A 19,461-nucleotide genomic window follows, 5' to 3' on the forward strand; every position below is an offset into this window, starting at 1 on the left:
CTATCATCCCAAGCCCTGGCTGATACCATTAAAATGCAGCTTTGCCTCAAACTGAGGTAACATTCAACAACTCCCAACAACTTCTTCAAGTCCAAGAGGAAATCCAACTCCCTCATCCCCAAGCATGAGCCTGCTTCCAAAACCTCCCCCTGCATCAGCACAGAGCATTCCTAAGGTAGGTGTTCCACAGAACCATGGAACTCTGCTTTCTGTACAGGAATTTTATTGAAATCAAGGTAATGGTTTTTTACACTAATGCCTCAGTGCATCCTCGAGAAGGAAAGGAAGGATTTTCTTTAAAAATTGTTTGTACATAAGACAAATCATCCAAATGAACATGGTACAGCACAATCCCTAAAACATGCACAGCTGGACCTGGGGCTGCAGGAGCAGGAGCTGCAGGGAGAGGGCTCCAACTTCACATTCAGAACAGAAAGAGAAGCAGGTGCCAGTGGCCACTGGCACTTCATGGATATCAAGAGCCAATCGCCCTTGGTGAAACTTCAGCCTAGCAGAAGACAAATCCAAAGGAGCCACTGTTCCAAGGAGACTGTAACTCTTTACCTGGGCCCTGCTGGGAAGCTCCATGGTCAGTGCCACACGGGAAGGAGCAGCAGAGCCACCTCCCCACCCTGCCAGTGTCACCAGGACCTCATGGCACCAACTCCATGCTCCAGCTCAGGCAGCACAGGAAGCCTCCCCCTCCATCCCTCGACTTCTCTGGGCCAAAAGCAGATTCCTTCCCCCCTGAAGCATGTTTCCATTTTTTCCCTGGGAAAGGAGCCCCTCAGCTCCACAACAGAAGTGCCCCCAGACCTTTCCCAGGCCCCAGCAGCTCCAGCTCCTCAGCCAGGCCTGGCTTGGGATGGAGGTGTGCAGCTGGCACAGAAACAGCACCCCTGAGCCTGCATTTGGTTACCAGCCTTGGGTTTGGTTTGAAATCCTCCCACAGGAGAATGCTCATCCTCTGGCAGAGCCCTTCTCCCTCAGACCTTGGAGAAAGTCACCAGCCACCAACTCCACCACTTGTCTGTCCTCCAGTTTCAGTGCACACCTTCCAGGAGAAGCACAAGCAGCAGCTCCCTGGCACCTCAGCAAACCAGATTGGCCCCAAATTCACCGTAGCCAGTGCCAGAATTATACTCATTGCAGTCCAGCCTCCAAAGAAGAGCAGGAGAAATCATCTGTGAGGAAGCAGATCCTGAACCGTGTGCAACCAGCCCCATTGCTGTGTCCGTTCAGCCTCCAGCCCAGGGGGAGATGAGGAAGAAGTGAGGATGAAGAGGCAGCCATGGCACACCCTGAGGTGACCCCACACCCTCCTCCTGCCTGCAGGATCACTGCAGGAACAGGGAGGTGTCCCCAGCAGCAGCACCTCCACCTGCGAGTGCACAAAGCCCAGACCCCTTTTGTTCCTACCAGGGTGACACCGTGACCTCCCCATGGTGCAGCACTGGGAGCCACCAGATGTGGCCAGATGTGCAGGAGAGGCTCTGTGGGACCCCAAACCCACCTGTCCCCGTTAGTTTGACCCAGCCCACCCTGAACCTTCTCTGTGGGACAGCTCCATCCCAGGGGGAGAGCTGCAGCCACTCCTGTCCCCAGCCAGGAAAAGCCACACGGACACGGGGCCAGCATGCACAGAACCCTCTGCAGGGGTGGCATTGGGACAGCAAAAGGAACACAAAAATCCTTTCAAGTAATTCACCCAGCCCACTCTTGAGGTCACAGCTGCAGAGCAGCGACCAGCTGGGTCTGTCTGGGTGCTAAGGCAAAAAGTCTGAAGTCCTGGAGGGATGGGAGGTGGAAGGTGGCAGTGGTGACAGGCAGGAGTCACTCTGGAGGTTCCTTCTTCACACTCTGCCTCATCTCCTGGTGAGCAGCTCCAGCTCCAGTTACTTCTGCACACAGCTGGGCCAGGCCAGGCCACCACACACAGCTGACAGGATGATGTACAGGATCACCTGGGGAGGGATGAGGGATTCCCAACATTCACTGACTGCCACAGCACAGACATGGAAACCTCTGATGGTCAAAGCCTTGAAGAACCTAACACCCTCCTGTCCCTCCACACCCCTGCAGCTGAGAAGTGTCCCCATGGAGGTGACACAGTGCTTCCCACCCTGACCCTGCAGTTGCTCCATCCAGAGTCCTCACAGCTGGAGGGGAACCGTCACACCAAAAAAGCCAATTCAGAGTCACAGAACAAGATCCCACCAGGACTGAGAGCTCAAAAGCCAGCCCAGCTCAAGCAGGGCACCTCAGCTGCTCCTGGGGCAAGCAGGGGCAGCTCCTGGTCAGGGTGTCCCCATCTCCCCTCAGAGGGTCACAAAGGTGGGAAAAGACCTCCACAATCATCGAGTCCAACCTTTGATCAAATCCCCCCACATCCACCAAACCATGTCACAAAGTGCCACATCCACTCTTTTCTGAACCCCTCCATGGTGACCCCAGCACTGCCCTGGGCTGTCAGGGAAGGAATTTTTCCTAATATCCAACCTTAACCCCCCCAGTGCAACCTGAGCCCATTTCCCCACTTGCCTGGGAGAAGAGGCCAATCCCCACCCCATCACAACCTCCTTCCAGGTGCTTGTAGAGCCAGAAGGTCCCCCCTGAGCCTCCTCTTCTCCAGGCTGAGCCCCCCCAGGCACTCCCTGCAGTCCTGATTGCCCAGGCCCTTCACCCTCTCCTCATACAAGCCCATCAGGAGGCCCTGCCCTGGTTCTGCCCTCCCAGGCAGAGCTGGGCACACAAAGATCCCAGGACAGTGACAGGGGTTTGGAGTTTCCAGGGGCTCAGCCTGGCACAGCAGCACCAGGCTGCACACTCACAATGGACACGATGATGATGACGATGGTGAGCTTGAGGTTCTTCATACACATGGCTCGGGCAAGGTTCCTGCTGGTGGTTTTGAAAGTGACTGACTGCAAGGGAAAACAAGGGAAATCCCAGGATGGATTGGGTTGGAAGGAATCTAAAGCTCATCCAGTGGCACCCCTGCCATGGCAGGGATACCTCCCACTGTCCCAAGCTGCTCCCAGCCCCAGTGTCCAACCTGGCCTTGGGCACTGCCAGGGATCCAGGGGCAGCCCCAGCTGCTCTGGGTAACCTGTTATGGAAAGCTTGTCCCATCCCAAGTGTCCTCTCTGTACCCTGCAATTTCATGCATTCACAATAGGGTTTGGGCACCAAATGGCCCCAATGCCCCCAGGCTGGGTCAGTGCAGCCATTCCCACACAGCTCAGGCAGGATGCACCTGCCCCTGGGAGCAGCCACTCCAGCAGCTCCTCCCACTGGGCAGTGCCTGCTTTTCCTACAAACCACCCTCCTGAGGCTGCAGCATCCTGGGAGCTGCAGTTCTGCCTTGGGGTACATTCCCAAGGTGAAGAACACCAGCCCTGGATCTCCAGGGATGCTTCCTCCTGGGCTGTGGACATTCCCACTGAAGGATGTTCCATCCTTCCATCTCCCTGTGCTTTCCAAAAGCCTGCACTCCCTGGGCCAGCTCCTCCATGAGCTCAGCCCAGCTGGTGAAGGGATCCCAGTCCCTTTCCCTAAAGCTTTACCTGAGCTTTCAGCCCTGCCACCACCTGAGGACAGGGGAAGGTTTGAACACCTGGGAGCTGCAGGACTGCTCCCTGCTGGATAAACTCCTGGCACCTCTGCTGCCCTCCAGAGCAGGAGGGCTCTGGGACAGCTCAGGGATGTTTGGATCCCCACAGCCACACACAGGAGCTCCTGGCACTCTCCCAGCCCCAGGACTGGATGCCACAGGAGCTGGGCACCGAGCCAGGATGCTGCAGAGGAGGATGCTGAGCCAGGGCCAGGGATTCCCAAAGGAAAGACAAAAAGCTTCCAGAGTGCACAGCACTTTGCTAGATAACTGTGCTTTATAATTACTTTAATTTGGGGTTTTTTTAGTCTTCGCTTCCTCAGAAACACTCCAAGAAGCTCCAGAGTCTTTAAAGATTATTTAGATGCAACAACTCAGCTTTTTTAATTTGAAATCAGCCACACTTTCCCTGCTGGTATCAGAACAACTCCACAGATGCACATTTTCCAGTTTATTTGCAGCCTGGCTGAAGGCCAGGGAAGTGTAAATTGTGATTTTATCTCTCCTATCACTGCATTTAACGAGAGGGTCTTCCCCACCTTGGACACAAGGGATGAGGACAGGGATGTGTCACCCTTGGCTGGCTGTGGCACAGGGAGCAGGGTTGGAGCTTTCCCAAACTGGGAAGCAGCTGGGAAACAGCTTGGAGGGGAAAGGATTCCCTGCAGGCCTCAATTCCTCTGTGCCCTTTAAGTGTCTCCAGGAGCTGTCCCCACCTCCCTGGTGCAGGAACACAACTTCCCCACTCCCAGGACTTCCCCAGACTCACCGAATCCACAAGATTCTCTGTTTTATCAATCAGCAGCTCCAGCTTCTCTCCTCTTTGTGCCACAAGGTCTGGAGACAAGAGACAAAAAATCCAGCTCTGAAGGTGAAATCCCCAGAGCAAAAAGCTGCTCCCAACACCCAAACCCAAGCCAGGAGCTCCTGGCTGCAGCTTCCAGCCTTCCTGGGATAACCAGGGCCTTAGAGAACAGCCCCACATCACACAGGCTGCATTCTGAATTCTGCTCAATTCCAGATCTCACCCTCTATTTTGAGTGGTCAGACTTGGCAACAGCCAATCCCCAAATGAAAGCAGGTGCAGAGAGCATTTCCCAGGGAAGCAGTACCTATGTTCCGGACCATGATCCCTTTGAGTTCATCGATCTGGGCTTGTGTCTCTGCCACCTGGTCCGGGCCCTTGCTCTCTGAGTGGTATTTCTGCAACAGAGAACATCATGTTGTACTCCTTGAGCTTGGTCTTATGAGCTCTAAGAGGAATTTGTTACACTTGAGATAACTCTGCTACTTGGAATGGTTTAAAATTAGTAGGATGGTTTTGGAGGTTGGGTTGGAAACAGAAAAAGGTTTTAAAAAAGGCAAAATAACAAAGATAATAAATAGTTTAATGAAGTGTAATAAAAGGCAAAATAACAAAATAACAAAAGGCAAAATATAGAGAAAAACTTGTTTATTTTGTCTTTTGTTATTTTGCCTTTTATTATTTTGTTATTTTCTTATAGAGAAAAACTTGAGTTACGGGTAAGAGATTTGTACTCTTATTAAAACACTCTAAGTGATTATTTCTTTTATTTTCTTTTTTTTTTAGTGAATTACTGAGGAGGACCTCTTGGCTTCTGGCGAATTGGGTAGCTCTAGGTCTGAGGTGAAGTCTTAAAGGTTTTATGGGTGCCCTTTTACTAAATTGAGAAGAGAAACTTTTGGGTTTTTGCCTTTGTAAGCAGACAAAGAATAATTTGGTCACTCCGTCAACACGGGGCACATTCCTGCAAGAACAGGGAAAACAGGAGCCTCAAAAACCAGGAGCCAGGGAAAACAGGAGCCTCAAAAACCAGGAGCCAGGGAAAACAGGAGCCTCAAGAAGCCAACAGCTTGGGAACACCACACCAGATGGAGAAGGTGGCCAGTCTGAGTGGCCTGACTGCTGTCCCCAAAGGAATGGAGGAGCCAGGAGCCATCCCATGTCCCAGAGCCATCCCAGAGGATCTGCCCTGTCACCTCCTGGGTACAGCTGAGCCCTCACTGACAGCTCTGCTGCTGCCAGCCCCTCTGGTGTTTATCCTGAGCACCATTCCTGTCATCCCTCCCTCTCCATTCCCTTCACAACTGACAGGGACTTCTCTCAGACTGTTCCCCCAGTTTGGGGATCCCAGGGATCCTCTGGTGACTGCACAGCTCGGGGTGGGTGAGAGCAGCATGAGCCAACAGCAGGCTAAAGGAGCCTGAGGGCTTGCAGGATCCAAGGCCAGTCAGCATCAGGGAACTGAGCTCTGTTATTCCTGCATGGATTTTAGTCACTGTTCACATCACAACCGCTCTGCTCCATGATCACCCACGTAGCTGCTTAAATCCTGATTTTCTTCTGGTTAGGAGTTCAATTTCTGACAGCACAGGGAGCCAGAGTCTGACACTGCCACCCCCACCTGGGCAGTCACAACTCGTGGTGACAGCACCAAATCCAGCAGCTCCTCCTCCTCCACCTTCTCCTCAGGGGGAGATTCCCAGGAGGTTTCAGGCTGGCCACAGTCAAAGCTGGGCACTGGTTTTACTGGAAGCACAGCCTCCCTCTCCAGGATTATCTGAGTGCTGCATTGAGCTGGGGCTGGATCTCTGCCTCACACAGGAACCTCCTGGAGGCCACCCCAGCAGGGAATGTCAGCCCTCACATCCCATGGGATCAGGGCAGGGAAGGGCTCTGTCAGCACTCAACTCCCCTCAGCTGATCCTGCATCCCAGCAATGTGGAAAAGCTCAGGCAGGCAGCTCCTCCTGTGCTCAGGGAGATGGAAAGGTTGGGATTTTAGAGGAATATCAGCCCCATGGCTCCCAAGACAGCCTGGCCTTTCTGATAAGGCAATTCCAGCTTATTCCAGCCCTGAAGAGCTTATAAAGTGATGAGTCAGCACTTTGGGTAGTTTCAGTCCCCACACAGCAAAGCCTGGAGGAAAAGCTCCTTCCTCACACACAGGAAGTTAATCCTATTCATTTTGCACTGGCATTGCTATTCCCTGCTCTCCCCCTGCTGTGGAAGGCAAGGAGCAGCTCCTGGAACGAGCTCCTGTGACTCTCCCTGCTCCAAACCACCTGCACAGCCCCAAATTCCAGTGCAAACTTCAGGCAGGAGCAGCACAGGTGCAAATCCTCCCTCAGAGCCCTGGCCTCACCCTGCAGCCACCACACAACTGGTCCAGCTGGGACTGCTCCACAATTCCTGCACTGGGGAGGGCTCTGCTGTGCCCACAAAGGGCCCCTCCTCCTGCAGCTGTGACACCCCCAAACCTGGCTCCTTCCTTCCATGGGATAAACAGCAAAAGAGCCAAGGCCTCCCTGGAGAACAGCCCCAGCAGAGCTCTGAGAGCCTGGGGACACAGACCACAGGCTGGGGACAGCCCTAAAGCCACCATTCCCAGGACACCTCATCTTTAATGCAAGGGACACCTCAAATCCCCCTGTCCTGGATTGTGAAGCAAATTGTATCTATTTGCCATCTGTATGGCAGTTGTCTTCTGTCAAGTGGGCAGTTTTCCTTATCTCTCCCACACCCACTCCTCCCTCTGGGGGACACCTGCTGATAACAGCCATTGAATGTCTCTGCATGGCTGATAAGAGCTACAGCATCCCACTGGGAGATGTGAGCCCAGAGGAGGAGCCAAGCATTCCTGCCTGGATGTAATCTGAGATTCTGGAACACCAGCACAGCTTCTGCACTGGATTCCCCAGAGGAACAGCAGCTGCCTCTGCCCCTGGATCTTCAGAGGAAGAGACTGCACCTTTCTCCAGGATCCCTGCTCCAGCAGAGCCACCCCTGACACTGCAGGAGGGCTGAGCCACAATTCCAATGGCACTGCTGCCAACAGCCTGACCTACAGGGTGTCAGAATGTAGCTATGATATTTTTTGAAAAATCTTTAAGATTTTTTTCTCTTGAGAAGCTTCAAGAACAAAATGTAGACAATAATTATCTGCTGCTGTGGAATGCAACAGGTGCATCTGTGATTGGTCTCATGTGGTTGTTTCTAATTAATGGCCAATCACAGTCAGCTGGCTCAGACTCTGTCCAAGACACAAGCTTTTATCATTCTTTCCTATTCTATTCTTAGCCAGCTTTCTGATGAAATCTTTTCTTCTATTCTTTTAGTATAGTTTTAATATAATATATATCATAAAATAATAAATCAGCCTTCTGAAACATGGAGTCAACATTCTCATCTCTTCCCTCATCCTCAGACCCCTGTGAACACGGTCACACACTGGATTTCCCAGAGGAACAGCAGCTGCCTCTGCCCCTGGATCTTCAGAGGAAGAGACTGCACCTTTCTCCAGGATCCCTGCTCCAGCAGAACCAGCCCTGACACTGCAGGAGGGCTGAGCCACAATTCCAATGGGACTGCTGCCAGCACCCTGACCCACAGGGTGTCAGGTTGTGTTCTGACTCTGTCAGTGTTGGTTTAGTTTACTGCATTTATTTTATCTTTTTATTTTCTTCCCTAGCAAAGAACTGTTATTCCTGCTCCCTTATTTTTTGCCTGAGAGCCCCTTAATTTAAAATGTATAGCAATTTGGAGGGGGGGGGTTTACATTTTCCATGTCAGGGGAGGCTCCTGCCTTCCTCAGCAGACTCCTGGTTTTCCAAGGCAAGACACCCCCAAGGCCACCCGAGGAGGGTTTCTGGGGAGGCTGGGCTGCCAGGGAGCTCAGGGCCTCACCAGCTGTGCAGCCAGCACAGAGGAGAACTCGCTGTTCATGGCATAGGGCAGGGCAGTCTGTGCCCGCGAGCCGTACGTGGTCTGGAACCGCTTCTTGATCTCGTTCAGGAACGTGAAGGCTCGGGAGCGCTCAAAGTCCTGGCAGCAGAGAGCACACACAGTCAGCAACAGCAGCCCCAGGGCTGGGGGCTGCACTCCAGCTCTGGCTGGGGCACTGGCAGCCCCGGGGCTGGGCCAGCTCCACTCCTGCACTCAGCGGGAGCATTTCCTGCAGCACTCCCAGAATTCAGGAGCACCAGGCAAATTCCACTGGCAGCTGGAGTGGGCTCTGCACCACCAACCCCCTGCACTGAGACAGAAACTGGGCAAAGCCAAGAGCTTCACCCCAGAACTCCCAACCCATGGGACTGGAAGGTCCCTCCCATGGCAGGGTTGGAATGGATGGTTTTGAAGGTCACTCTCAACCCAAACCATGCCACAACTCCCATGTGAGCTCTGGGCTGAGCTCAAAGCTGTAACCGAAGTTACAGCAGCTCCAGAGGGTGAAAAGGCACCTCAGAGCAGCCCTCACTAATAACTGCCACATCAAAACCAAAATTGCCCAATTTCCCAAGGCTGTAGCTGTGTCCCCAATACTCACATCATCTGTGATGCACAGGTAAATGATCCTGTCCTGGCAGATGTAATGGAACAGGTAACTGCAGGAAATTGAAAGGAACAAACAAAACGTCATTGGAAGCTGACACATTTCCAGAATTTCATTTTCCAGGAGACAATGCTGCCTGTGGGGCCTTTGGGGGCTGGCAAGAGAAAATCCCAGTTACTCTATGGAGCTGGCACAGATGAACACGTCCAAGGTAAATGTCCAGGGAAGTGAGGCTGGGGCACAGGTCTCTGCTTTGAAGGTCTGTTCCTATAAAAACGTTCAAAAATCCTTGCACATCCACAACTCTCCTGGAAAGAGGGGGTGAAACTTGTCTGGTACCACCCTGTAGATTCCTCAGAGAGGCCAAGAGCAGAGAGAGAGAAACCCAAGAATTCCTGATGCCAGAGGGCTGTTTTTCCTTGGAGATTTATACAAAAGACTCAGAAGTTCTTAGAAACAAAAAGAACTCATTAAATGAATTTAAGGAGTTCAAAGTTCAAAGAAACTCAAGTTTTTCCTGTTTCAGAACAGGATGAACTATCTTGGACAGAACCCAGGGAGTTTCTCAGCCTATAGGCTGGGAGGCAGAAGATCCCTGGGAGGCTCCAGACAGGAGGAACAACTCCAAGTGCTCATCAAGCTTCACAGCTCCCACATTCTGCCCAGTTACCTCCAAAAATGCCCCACAGCACTCCTGAAACTCAGCTTTCCACTTGGCTGAACAGCACTCAAGGCAAAGTTATTTTAAAGGAATAACTTAAAATATTCAAATTTATCCTTAAAATTCCAGCAGGAGAGAAGAGCTGCAGCATCCAAGGTGTGTCAGACTCCAGAGCAGGCACTGCCTCCAGAACATCTCCCCCAGGGACTGCTGTGCTCCTGAGCATGTGGGAAGCCCAGCCCAGTTCTGCATCCTCAGAACAGCTCTGACACAACAGCTTGGGCACCAGAGATGATCCAGCCATGCTGCCAATTCCAAAAAAAGAGCTGGACTGGGCTCCAACACCTCTAAATCTGTTTTTTCCACAGTTGTTCTAGTTTGTTCCTATTGACTCACCTACTTCCCACGTGCAGGAAGTCACAGATGATGAAGCATCTACTCCCTGTCCTACCACCACTGACCAAGGGTTCAGAGAGCTGGGAAAATCCTGGGAAAAACCCCTCTGTCCTGCAGACTAGATCTGGGGCAGCTCAAGATGTGATCTGTGAGCACAGCTTCTCTCCAAGCCCCCAGGAAGGGTGACAGTTTCACCTAAAGCCACGTTCAAGCCTCAGAAAATCCAGGGGAAGCTTCCAGAAGCCAAACTCCAAAGATTCCACACCTGGGCACCCTCCAGCTCACTTTGGAATTGTATTAAAATGAAAAATTTGATTTTGTATCAACTGCTTTGTGCTGCTGCTGGAGCTGAACTCAAATCTTGGTTATGCTGCAGAGTTCTGAGGGACAGAAGTAGCTACTGAGCTGGTGGCACATTCCATCAAATGGGAATTTGGATGGAAAGAAACTGCAGAATCACAGAAAAACCCCCAAACACACCCCACCCAGTTTGTCCCTGCCCTCATGCATCCCCACAGTCCCCCAGGAGAGGAGTTACTCACTTGCCATGGGAATAGGTCAGTTTGTTGTTCTCAGATGGGATTTTGGCCAGGATCTGCTCGGTGACCTCCAGGAAGTTCCCCCCACACCAGGCGTGCTTGGCCAGGATGGTGGTGCCCCTCGCCACCACTGCAAACAGGATGGCCATGGCTGCTCTCCTGCTGGGGACAAAACAGGGACATCAGCACTGGGGGCACCTGCACACTGTCCCCTGGCACAGGGACCAGGACAGGGGCAGGACTCAGCCAGGACATCACAACCACCACATTCTCTCATTTCCCCTTTTAGCTCTGCTCCCAATGACACAAAACCCTCTAGAAAAAGGGTTTTCATCACCTCTGTGCCCTGTGAGGGTTGCAAAGCTGAGGCTGTCCAGAGAAGCTGTGGAGCCAGCATCTCTACCTGAAGAGCAGAAACCAGACCCAACAAGTTTATGAGGGTGAAAGAAAACTAAACCTTGGAAAAGTCCCATGAAATGCTGCTCACAGCAGAGGGAAGGGCAACCCCCACAGCCAGAGCAGCTGGGGCTGCCCCTGGATCCCTGGAAGGGGCCAAGGCCAGGCTGGATGAGGCTTGGAGCCACCTGGGATAGCAGAAGGTGATGGGAGTTGGAACTGGATGAGCTTCAAGCTCCATTCCAACCCAAACCATTGTGGGATTCCCTAAGTCTCCAGAGCTGGAAAAACACCCCTGCTGCCACAGAAAGGGACACTCTTAATCAGCTCAAGTATCAGCACATTAATCTATGGCCAGAGCCAGATCTAACACACGGAGCACATGTCAGAGCCCAGCTGGGCCAGCTGCCCTGCTCATCCTGCACATCCATAAGCCTCTTTTCTGCTCAGCAAGGACTTAGAACGACTTTGGACCCTGCAAAACCCAAAAATCTCATTTTTCACTTTGTGCTTAGGCCCTGCTTATTACCTGCTCTCTTCTGTGCACAGAGCTCTCCTGAAGCCCCAGGAGAGCTCTCTGGGAACAGCCACAGAGCAGCAGGGCTGCCTGGGCTTCTGGACCCAGATTTTCCATCCCCCTGGCACTGCCTGGTGAGAATTAGGGATCTCTTCTGGATTAACAAGGCCATGAAGGGAGATCCAACCACCACCCCAGCAGGGCTCACCTGGGCAGGCTGAGTCCCACAGATCCAGGCTTGGCACCAACCAGAGCATCTCCAAACCTCCCACAGTCTGAGCCCAGCATTGGAGAGGAAAAGGACAAAGTCATGGATCTACTCACAAGACAGACTCCACACAACCACCTGGGAGCACTGCCAAGGGGAACAGAACCATGGAATGGTTGGGGCTGGAAGGGACCTCAAGACCATCCCCATGGCAGGGACACCTCCCACTGTCCCAGGTGCTCCCAGCCCCAGTGTCCAGCCTGGCCTTGGGCACTGCCAGGGATCCAGGGGCAGCCCCAGCTGCTCTGGCTGTGGGGGTTGCCCTTCCCTCTGCTGTGAGCAGCATTTCATGGCACTTATCCAAGGTTTAGTTTTCTTTCATCCTCATAAACTTGTAGGGTCTGGTTTCTGCCTTGGTTGCTCTTCAGGCAGAGATGCTGGCTCCTGCAGGAAGCTTCCAAGGAATTGCTTACTCCTTTATGTTTCAGCTCTGAGTAATCTCCACTTTGGCGCATTTTCAGGTCAAAATGCTCCTGTCTTAAATAATATTGTGAGCTAACTCAGCCCAGGGAATTCACTGCACCCTCCTGTCCCTGCAGAGCCACTGGACACAGAGGGTTTGGCCAGCCCAGGGCTGTCCCAGGCCCATGGAGCAACAGCAGGGCACAGCCTGGAATCACAAACACCTCTTGAGCAATCAGCTGAGTGTCCAGCACCAGGAAACCACTGTCTGCTTCTGCAGTCACCCAGGAGCCACAGAAAGGAGCAGCTGCAGCAGAAAACACATCCCAAACCCTCCCCTTGCCCTGCAAGGACAGCTGAGACTCGGGGTACAGAGCCCCCACACACACAGATACCTCAACAAATGCAGCCCCAGCTGAGGATTGTGAAGGGTTTAGACAATTCCCACAGATCTCTGCTCTTTTAAAAGTGGATTTTGTGGAACCTGAGGTGACACCTCAGCAGCAGCAGCAGTGAGGTGGCACTCACTGGCACTGGAGGATCCCACAGACCTCAATTCCCTGAGTTCCTGGCTCTCCCTCCTGGGGTTCACACCCTCAACTCCCCGAGTTCACAGCCCTGACTCCCCAAATTCCTGCCCCTCATCGTGCTCAGGACACAGGAGCTCTGTGCCTGGCAGGAACACCAGCCCCAGCTCTGAGCAGAAGGGGTTAAATGAAGTAGAAGACATTAACCAGGAGCATTTTCCTCCCTGAGCAGCCTGTACCAGCCTTGTGTTACTCCTGTTAGTGACACAAATCTGTTAAACTGCCACAGAACGTCCTTCCTCAGCAGTTACAGCAGTCAGGAATGAAATCCCTTCGAATCAACCCCTCTGCTGAACTTTTTCCTACCTAAACTTACAACATTACACAGCTGGAAGCAGCCAAGACCAAACCTTCCAAAAAGACCCTGCAAGATGCACAAGCTGCTGCCTGAGGTCCCTCTGGGGACTGAACTGAGGCATCCTAGAAACCCAGAATGGTTTGGGTTGGGAGGGATCTCAAAGCCCATCCATAGCCACCCTTGCCATGGCAGGGACACCTCCCACTGCTCCAAGCCCTGTCCAGCCTGGCCTTGGGCACTGCCAGGGATCCAGGGGGAGCCACAGCTGCTCTGGGCACCTGTGCCAGGGAACAATTCCCTCCCAATACAAGGGCACAGAAAAACCTCTTAAGGAACATCAGAAACACAGGCTCAGTCCCAGCATGATGTTTAGAACTCCTGTAAGGATGATTTACTGTTTTCCAGCCACTCTTCTGGCCCAGAAGATTCCCAGCTTAGTGCCAGTGAGCCAGGGAAGGTCCCTGCCTGCACTTGCAGAAATCCTCTTACCAGAAAGCAAAGGGCACCACGCTGCCGTTTAGGCACAGAATAAGGGAACAAGGGGAGGTGTTGCAACCCAGCGAGTTGCAAACTGCTGCAATAAAGAGATCGTTTGAGCAGGGTGAGCTCAGCAGAAAGCAGCCTGAGCTTCCCTTTAACCTCTGCTGGGCAGCTGGAAAAATCATTATTTCATTACAGAATATTCCACCATGAAGTCCTGGGGCTCTCCTGTTCATTTTGAACCTGAGAATTGCAACATTTGTGCTCCAACTGATCCCAAGTTCAGCCTCCCTTCTGCACACAGAATTTACTTCAGGTGCCCCCATTGCATCACTAGGGAAACAAATCACCAAGGAAATCAATCCACACCCCATCACCTTTGGAGGCAGCATTGCAGGGGAGTAAGGACACGCAACACCACAGTGACTGAGTAAGCAGCTCTCTAAAGAGGGAACACGTGCAGCCCAAAGCATGGAATCAGGGAATTGTTGAGGTTGGAAAAGCCCTGCAAGAGCACCAAGTCCAACCATCCCCCAGCACTGCCAAGGCCACCCCAACCCCTGTCCCCAAGTGCCACATCCACACGGCTTTGAAATCCCTCCAGGGACGGGCACTCCACCACTGCCCTGGGCAGCTGTGCCAGGCCGGACAGCCCCGTCCAGGCCAGAATGTTCCCATTATCCCACCTGAGCCTCCCTGGCACAGCCACATCCCGTCATCCTGCGGCTGCTCCCGGGGAGCAGGGCCCGACTCCCTTCAGCCTCCCTGCACCCCCCACCAGCACACCTGTGCTTAATTAACTAATTAACCCCTGCAGTGCTACATCCGCAATGCCATCCACCCCCAGACACACCAGTAACACCTCAATAACACGCCGGTAATACACGGGTAACACCCCAGTAACAAGCAAGTAACACACCAATAATACCCCAGTAACAGGCCAGTACCACACTAATAACATCCCAACAACATGCTGGTAACAGCCCCGGTAACAGGCTGGTAACACGGCAATAACACCCCAGCAACATCCCAGTAACACAGTGATATAACACCCCAAAAATAACCCAGTAATACAGAGATGTAACACCCCAGTAATACACCAATAACAGAGAGATGTAACACCCCAGTAACACAGTGATATAACACCCCAGTAATACCCCAGTAATATGCCAGTAACACCTCCGGTAACAGGCCAGCAGTACACTAATAACACGCCAGTAACATTAATAATATCCCAATAACCCACCAGTAACATCCCAGTAACACGGCAAAAACCCACCAGTAACACAGTGATGTAACACCCCAGTAACATGCCGGCACCACCCCCGGTAAACATCCCAGTACCACACCAATAACATCCCAGTAACATGCCGGTAACGCCCCCGGTAACAGGCCGGTACCACAGCAGTACCAGGCCCGCAGCTTTCCCGTGACACACCAATAACACCCCGGTAATCCCCGGTCACCCGCCGTGCCCCCCGTGCCCGTGTCCCGCTCCCGGTGCCGAGCGCGGCCTCCTCCCGCCGGCAGCGCCTGCGGCCCGCGGGGCTGGGGCTGGGGCTGCGCCCGGCCGGAACCCCCGCACCCGAACGCCCAGCCCAGCCCGGCCCGGCCCAGGCCAACCCAGCCCAGCTCCGGGCCGCCCCGGCCCCCCGCTCTCACCGGCGCTCCCGGGCCCCGCCGGCCCCGCTCGGCCCCGCCCGGCCCGGCCCGGCCCCGACGCGTTTCCGGCCGCGGGGCCGCCGGGAGCCCGGAGCTGCGGCCCGGAACCGCCATGGCCGGCAGCGGCAGCGGGCCCGTGCTGGAAACCGTGAGGGGGCACCGGGAGCGGGGGGTGGGATCGGGGTCAGGGTCGGGTTCGGGGGGCCCCGCTCCCTCCCTTCCTTCCCTGAGGTGGAGCGGGGGCCGGGCCCTGCTCCCGATGAAAAGCAGCCTCACGTTGTGCCAGGGAGGCTCAGGTTGGATATTAGGGGAAATTCCTTCATGGACGGGGCTGTCCGGCCTGGCACAGCTGCCCAGGGCAGTGGTGGAGTGCCCGTCTCTGGAGGGATTTCAAAGCCGTGTGGATGTGGTACCTGGGGACATGGGTTGGGGTGGCCTTGGCAGTGCTGGGGGATGGTTGGACTTGGTGCTCTTGCAGGGCTTTTCCAGCCCAAATGATTCCCTGATTCCATGATTCTGTCGTTCCCAAGCCTGGCTTAGTGGTAGGGCACCCTCTCGTGTGGTGGGGTGGCTTCGGCATCAGGACAAATCATGTCAGGGTGGCTCCAAGGGACACCCTGTCATCATCCTGTGGTGAACAGCAGCAGCTGTTTAAAACCCTAGTTTAAAACTAGGTGGAATTTTGGAGCTTTCCCTCCTCTCTGAAGGTGTTTTGGTCCCACAGCAGCACCAGAGGTGGCCCAGCGAGACCTGCAGCCCTCCCAGCTACTCTGGGAAGCTGAGCACGGGAGCTGAGCCTCACCCTTCAGGTGTCCCCTACCTCAGGGAGGTCACAGCTTCTCTCCTCTCGCACTGGTGACAGATCCAGGCGGATGGGACGGACGGGAACTGCGTCACGTTCGTGCTGCACGACGAGGATCACACCCTGGGCAACTCCCTGCGCTACATGGTCATGAAGAAGTGAGTGGGGCCTCTGAGGGACATCCATGCCCTGCTCCGGCCTTCTCCCAACTGATCCACACCTCAGCTGTCCCTGGGATGAGACAAACCATCCCAAATCCCCTCTGTGCACACCCTTCCAGCCTTTCTGTCAGACATGGAGCCCTGCTCCCACCTGCTGCTCCTCCTTTTCCTTGGGCTGTGTCAGGACTCTGAGAGCACCAACAGCCCTTAAAGGGCCTGGCCAGCCTCTCCTGAGCTTCCCCCCACACCCTCCCCTGCCCAGGAGCACAAGTTAAGTTCAGCCCAGGGCTTTCAGTCCCTCCTGAGCAGCTGGAGGAGTAACCGGGTCCTGGACTCTGTTTGCTGCCCAGAGAGGCTGTGGATTTCCCATCCCTGGAACTGTCCCACCAGCTGGACAGCACCCTGGAGCACCCTGGGGCAGTGGAAGGTGTCCCTGCCCATGGCAGGGGCTGGGACTGGGTGGCCTTTAAGGTCCCTCTGATAAATCACTGTGACAACACAAAAGAAGCTGCTGGCCAAAGTGGGGGCAAAGCCCCAGCACTCAGCTCAGCTGGAGAGAGAGGCCCTGCAACATTTTGGGAGCTCCTCCAGTGCCCTGGACCACTCAGCCTCTGGCAGCAGCAGGGCAGCAGCAGGTTGCTTACAGAGAGAATTGCAAGCATCCAGGATCCTGTGTTTGGATCTGCAGAGCTGGCACTGCTCTGGTTGTGGTGCCAGCCATGTCTTTGCCCTGCAGAGCTCCAGCTCAGCTCAGAGAGAGATGGGTGTGAGGGAACAAGGACACACAGGGAGTTTCCCCTCGGCACATCCCTCCCCTAAGTCATTCTGGAAACATCCAGAGCCCCAGCAGGCCTGGCATGCCCTGAGCCTCTGACTTCCCTGGGATTTGCCATGGATTGGCCTGGGTCTCACTGCTCCCTCTCCTCTCTCCTCTCTCCTGCTGCCCTCCTGCAGCCCTGACGTGGAGTTCTGTGGCTACTGCATCACACACCCCTCAGAAAGCAAGATCAACTTCAGGATTCAGACCAGAGGTGAGCCTGGGGCTGTCCCTCCATGGCTTGGACCCTGTGCTTATGGAATTCCCCCTGCTCATGCCAGCTTCCCAGCAGTCTGTTAAATAAAGAAAAGCCCTTTCTCCCTGCCCTCTGCCAGGCACTGCAGTGCTGAGCCCCTTTGCTGAGCCTCAGAGGCTGCTCCCAGAATTCTGCTCTGGCTGCAGTGGAAGCAGGATCCCTGCCTCCAGGCACCTGGGCTGGCTGGGAGCAGCCCTGGCCCCCCAAGCTGTGGGGCTGGGGAGGGGGCACACCCCTAGGGAGGTAAGGACTGCCCCCAGCCACCTCCCATGTCCCTTAATCCATCTTTTCCCAAAGGGGCCCTTCCTGCTGTGGAGCCATTCCGGAAAGGGCTGAATGACCTGATGGGTGTTTGCCAACACGTGCTCAACACCTTTGAGGTGAGACATTCCTGGAGGGCTCAGGGTCAGTTCTGTCCCTTGGGCCATTCCTGGAGGGCTCAGGGTCAGTTCTGTCCCTTGGGCCATTCCTGGGGAGTTCTAGGTCAGTTCTGTCCCTTGGGCCATTCCTGGGGAGCTTAGGGTCAGTTCTGTCCCTTGGGCCATTCCTGGGGAGCTCAGGGTCAGTTCTGTCCCTTGGGCCATTCCTGGAGGGCTCAGGGTCAGTTCTGTCCCTTGGGCCATTCCTGGGGAGTTCTAGGTCAGTTCTGTCCCTTGGGCCATTCCTGGGGAGTTCTAGGTCAGTTCCGTCCTTTGGGCCATTCCTGGGGAGCTTAGGGTCAGTTCTGTCCCTTGGGCCATTTCTGGAGGGCTCAGGGTCAGTTCTGTCCCTTGGGCCATTTCTGGGGAGCTTAGGGTCAGTTCTGTCCCTTGGGCCATTCCTGGAGGGCTCAGGGTCAGTTCTGTCCCTTGGGCCATTCCTGGGGAGCTCAGGGTCAGTTCTGTCCCTTGATCCCAGAGTGGGAGGCTGAGGCCTGTGTTGGGGACACCTTTGGCAGGAGAACCTGGGAGGTTTTTTGGCCAGGCTCTGCCTGATCCATGGCATGGCCTGGCTCCCTTTCCCTTGGAGTGACTATAAAGCTCAGTCACTTCCAAAAGCACCTGGAGCTCTGTCAGAGCTTCCCAGCCTTTCCAGGCTCTGGTCAGAGCAATCCCAGCACAGCAGGGTGGTGGCTCTGTGCCACCCCAGGGACACGTTGGTGACATTTGTGCTTTTGTTTCAGAGGAGCATGAAGGAGTTCAGGGCACAGAAGGAGGAGGAGATGCAGTAGCCTTTGGGAATGGCGTGGATGTAACCTCTGTTGAATTCCCTGTGTCCAAACAAGGTGGTTTTTTGTTGTTTTTTTATTACTTTGCTGCAAAATGTATTTTCTTTAATAATAAAGTTTATTCATTTAAATGCTGCAGAGCTCATGATGTGTTCTGCTCAGCACAGGGATGGAAGGTCATAGAACGTGGAGACAGACTGCTCCACAGATTGGGAAATTTGGGAAAATTTTTGCTCCACAGATTAGGAAAATGGGCTGGTCTTGATATTCCTCAGTCTCTGTTTTCCTTGAAACCCATTTGTCTTTTATGATTTATTTGTAAAACATTTGCATTTCAGTGAAAGTTAAGCTAAAAGCCCACCCCAACACCTGGAGAATGTTTTAATTGCAGGTCTCGTCTCTTCTCCCCTTTTCCTCTCTCCATTTTTTTCTATGACAAGGTAGAAGGGGCAAAGAAGGAAAAGAGAGAGATGTGGGAAAACCAGCAAAGAATCATCAAAAACCTGATAAATACAACTTTTTCATGTAGTTTTTCTGGAAGTTTTGGCAAGAACATTAGAATGGAGTCACATGGATTCTCAGTCACATGGAATCACATGGATTGCAGTCACAGACTGATTTGGGTTGGGAGGGACCTCCACTCCCTCTCCTCCCACCCCTGCCATGGGCAGGGACTCCTTCCCCTATCCCAGGGTGCTCCAAGCCCTGTCCAACCTGGCCTTGAGAGCTGCTGGCAGATCACCTGGGGGATGAATTATTGCCAATAATAAATTTGAGAGAGCCCTTTCCCATATTTTACTTTGCTCTAGTGGCTCTTCCAGCTGAGATTGGACCTTCTCCACTGCCTTTCCCACCTCCACATGACCACAAGGACATCTCTGTGCCTCACAGGGATTTATCCAGGCTTTGCTTGGCTTTTACAGCTGGGAATTGTCACTCTGCCTCTCCTCCTCACCCCACAGAGTGACCACCCCACCATTCCTTCCCTTCCCACACGCATCCCCCCGCCCCACATTCCACCCCGAGGCAATGGCCAGAAGTCCCTT

General features: G+C 53.9%; 2 protein-coding genes across 3 annotated transcripts; one reads left to right on the top strand and one right to left on the bottom strand.

Annotated features, from left to right (window-relative positions):
- Positions 1–206: 206 nt before the first annotated feature.
- VAMP7 (vesicle associated membrane protein 7) lies at positions 207–15,303 on the bottom strand. 2 transcript variants are annotated; one of them, XM_071442824.1, is made up of 8 exons: positions 15,173–15,303; positions 10,566–10,721; positions 8,961–9,018; positions 8,321–8,458; positions 4,726–4,816; positions 4,383–4,450; positions 2,832–2,924; positions 207–1,964 (listed from the first exon to the last, which is right to left on the bottom strand). In XM_071442824.1, the coding sequence occupies exons 2-8, from the start codon at positions 10,709–10,711 to the stop codon at positions 1,896–1,898; spliced, it is 663 nt and encodes a 220-aa protein (XP_071298925.1). In that variant the 5' UTR covers positions 10,712–10,721; positions 15,173–15,303; the 3' UTR covers positions 207–1,895. The 2 variants fall into 2 exon arrangements, with proteins under 2 accessions (XP_071298925.1, XP_071298924.1); XM_071442823.1 differs by having other exon boundaries at positions 10,566–10,724; positions 15,173–15,279.
- Positions 15,188–18,546, top strand: LOC139597449 (DNA-directed RNA polymerases I and III subunit RPAC2-like). The gene is made up of 5 exons (XM_071442825.1): positions 15,188–15,320; positions 16,035–16,132; positions 17,090–17,166; positions 17,506–17,588; positions 18,371–18,546. The coding sequence occupies exons 1-5, from the start codon at positions 15,285–15,287 to the stop codon at positions 18,416–18,418; spliced, it is 342 nt and encodes a 113-aa protein (XP_071298926.1). The 5' UTR covers positions 15,188–15,284; the 3' UTR covers positions 18,419–18,546.
- The last annotated feature ends 915 nt before the right edge of the window (positions 18,547–19,461 follow it).

Source organism: Agelaius tricolor, unplaced genomic scaffold (assembly GCF_023055355.1).
Source record: "Agelaius tricolor isolate 1412-34295 unplaced genomic scaffold, bAgeTri1.0.p SCAF_17, whole genome shotgun sequence".
Classification (NCBI taxonomy): domain Eukaryota; kingdom Metazoa; phylum Chordata; class Aves; order Passeriformes; family Icteridae; genus Agelaius; species Agelaius tricolor.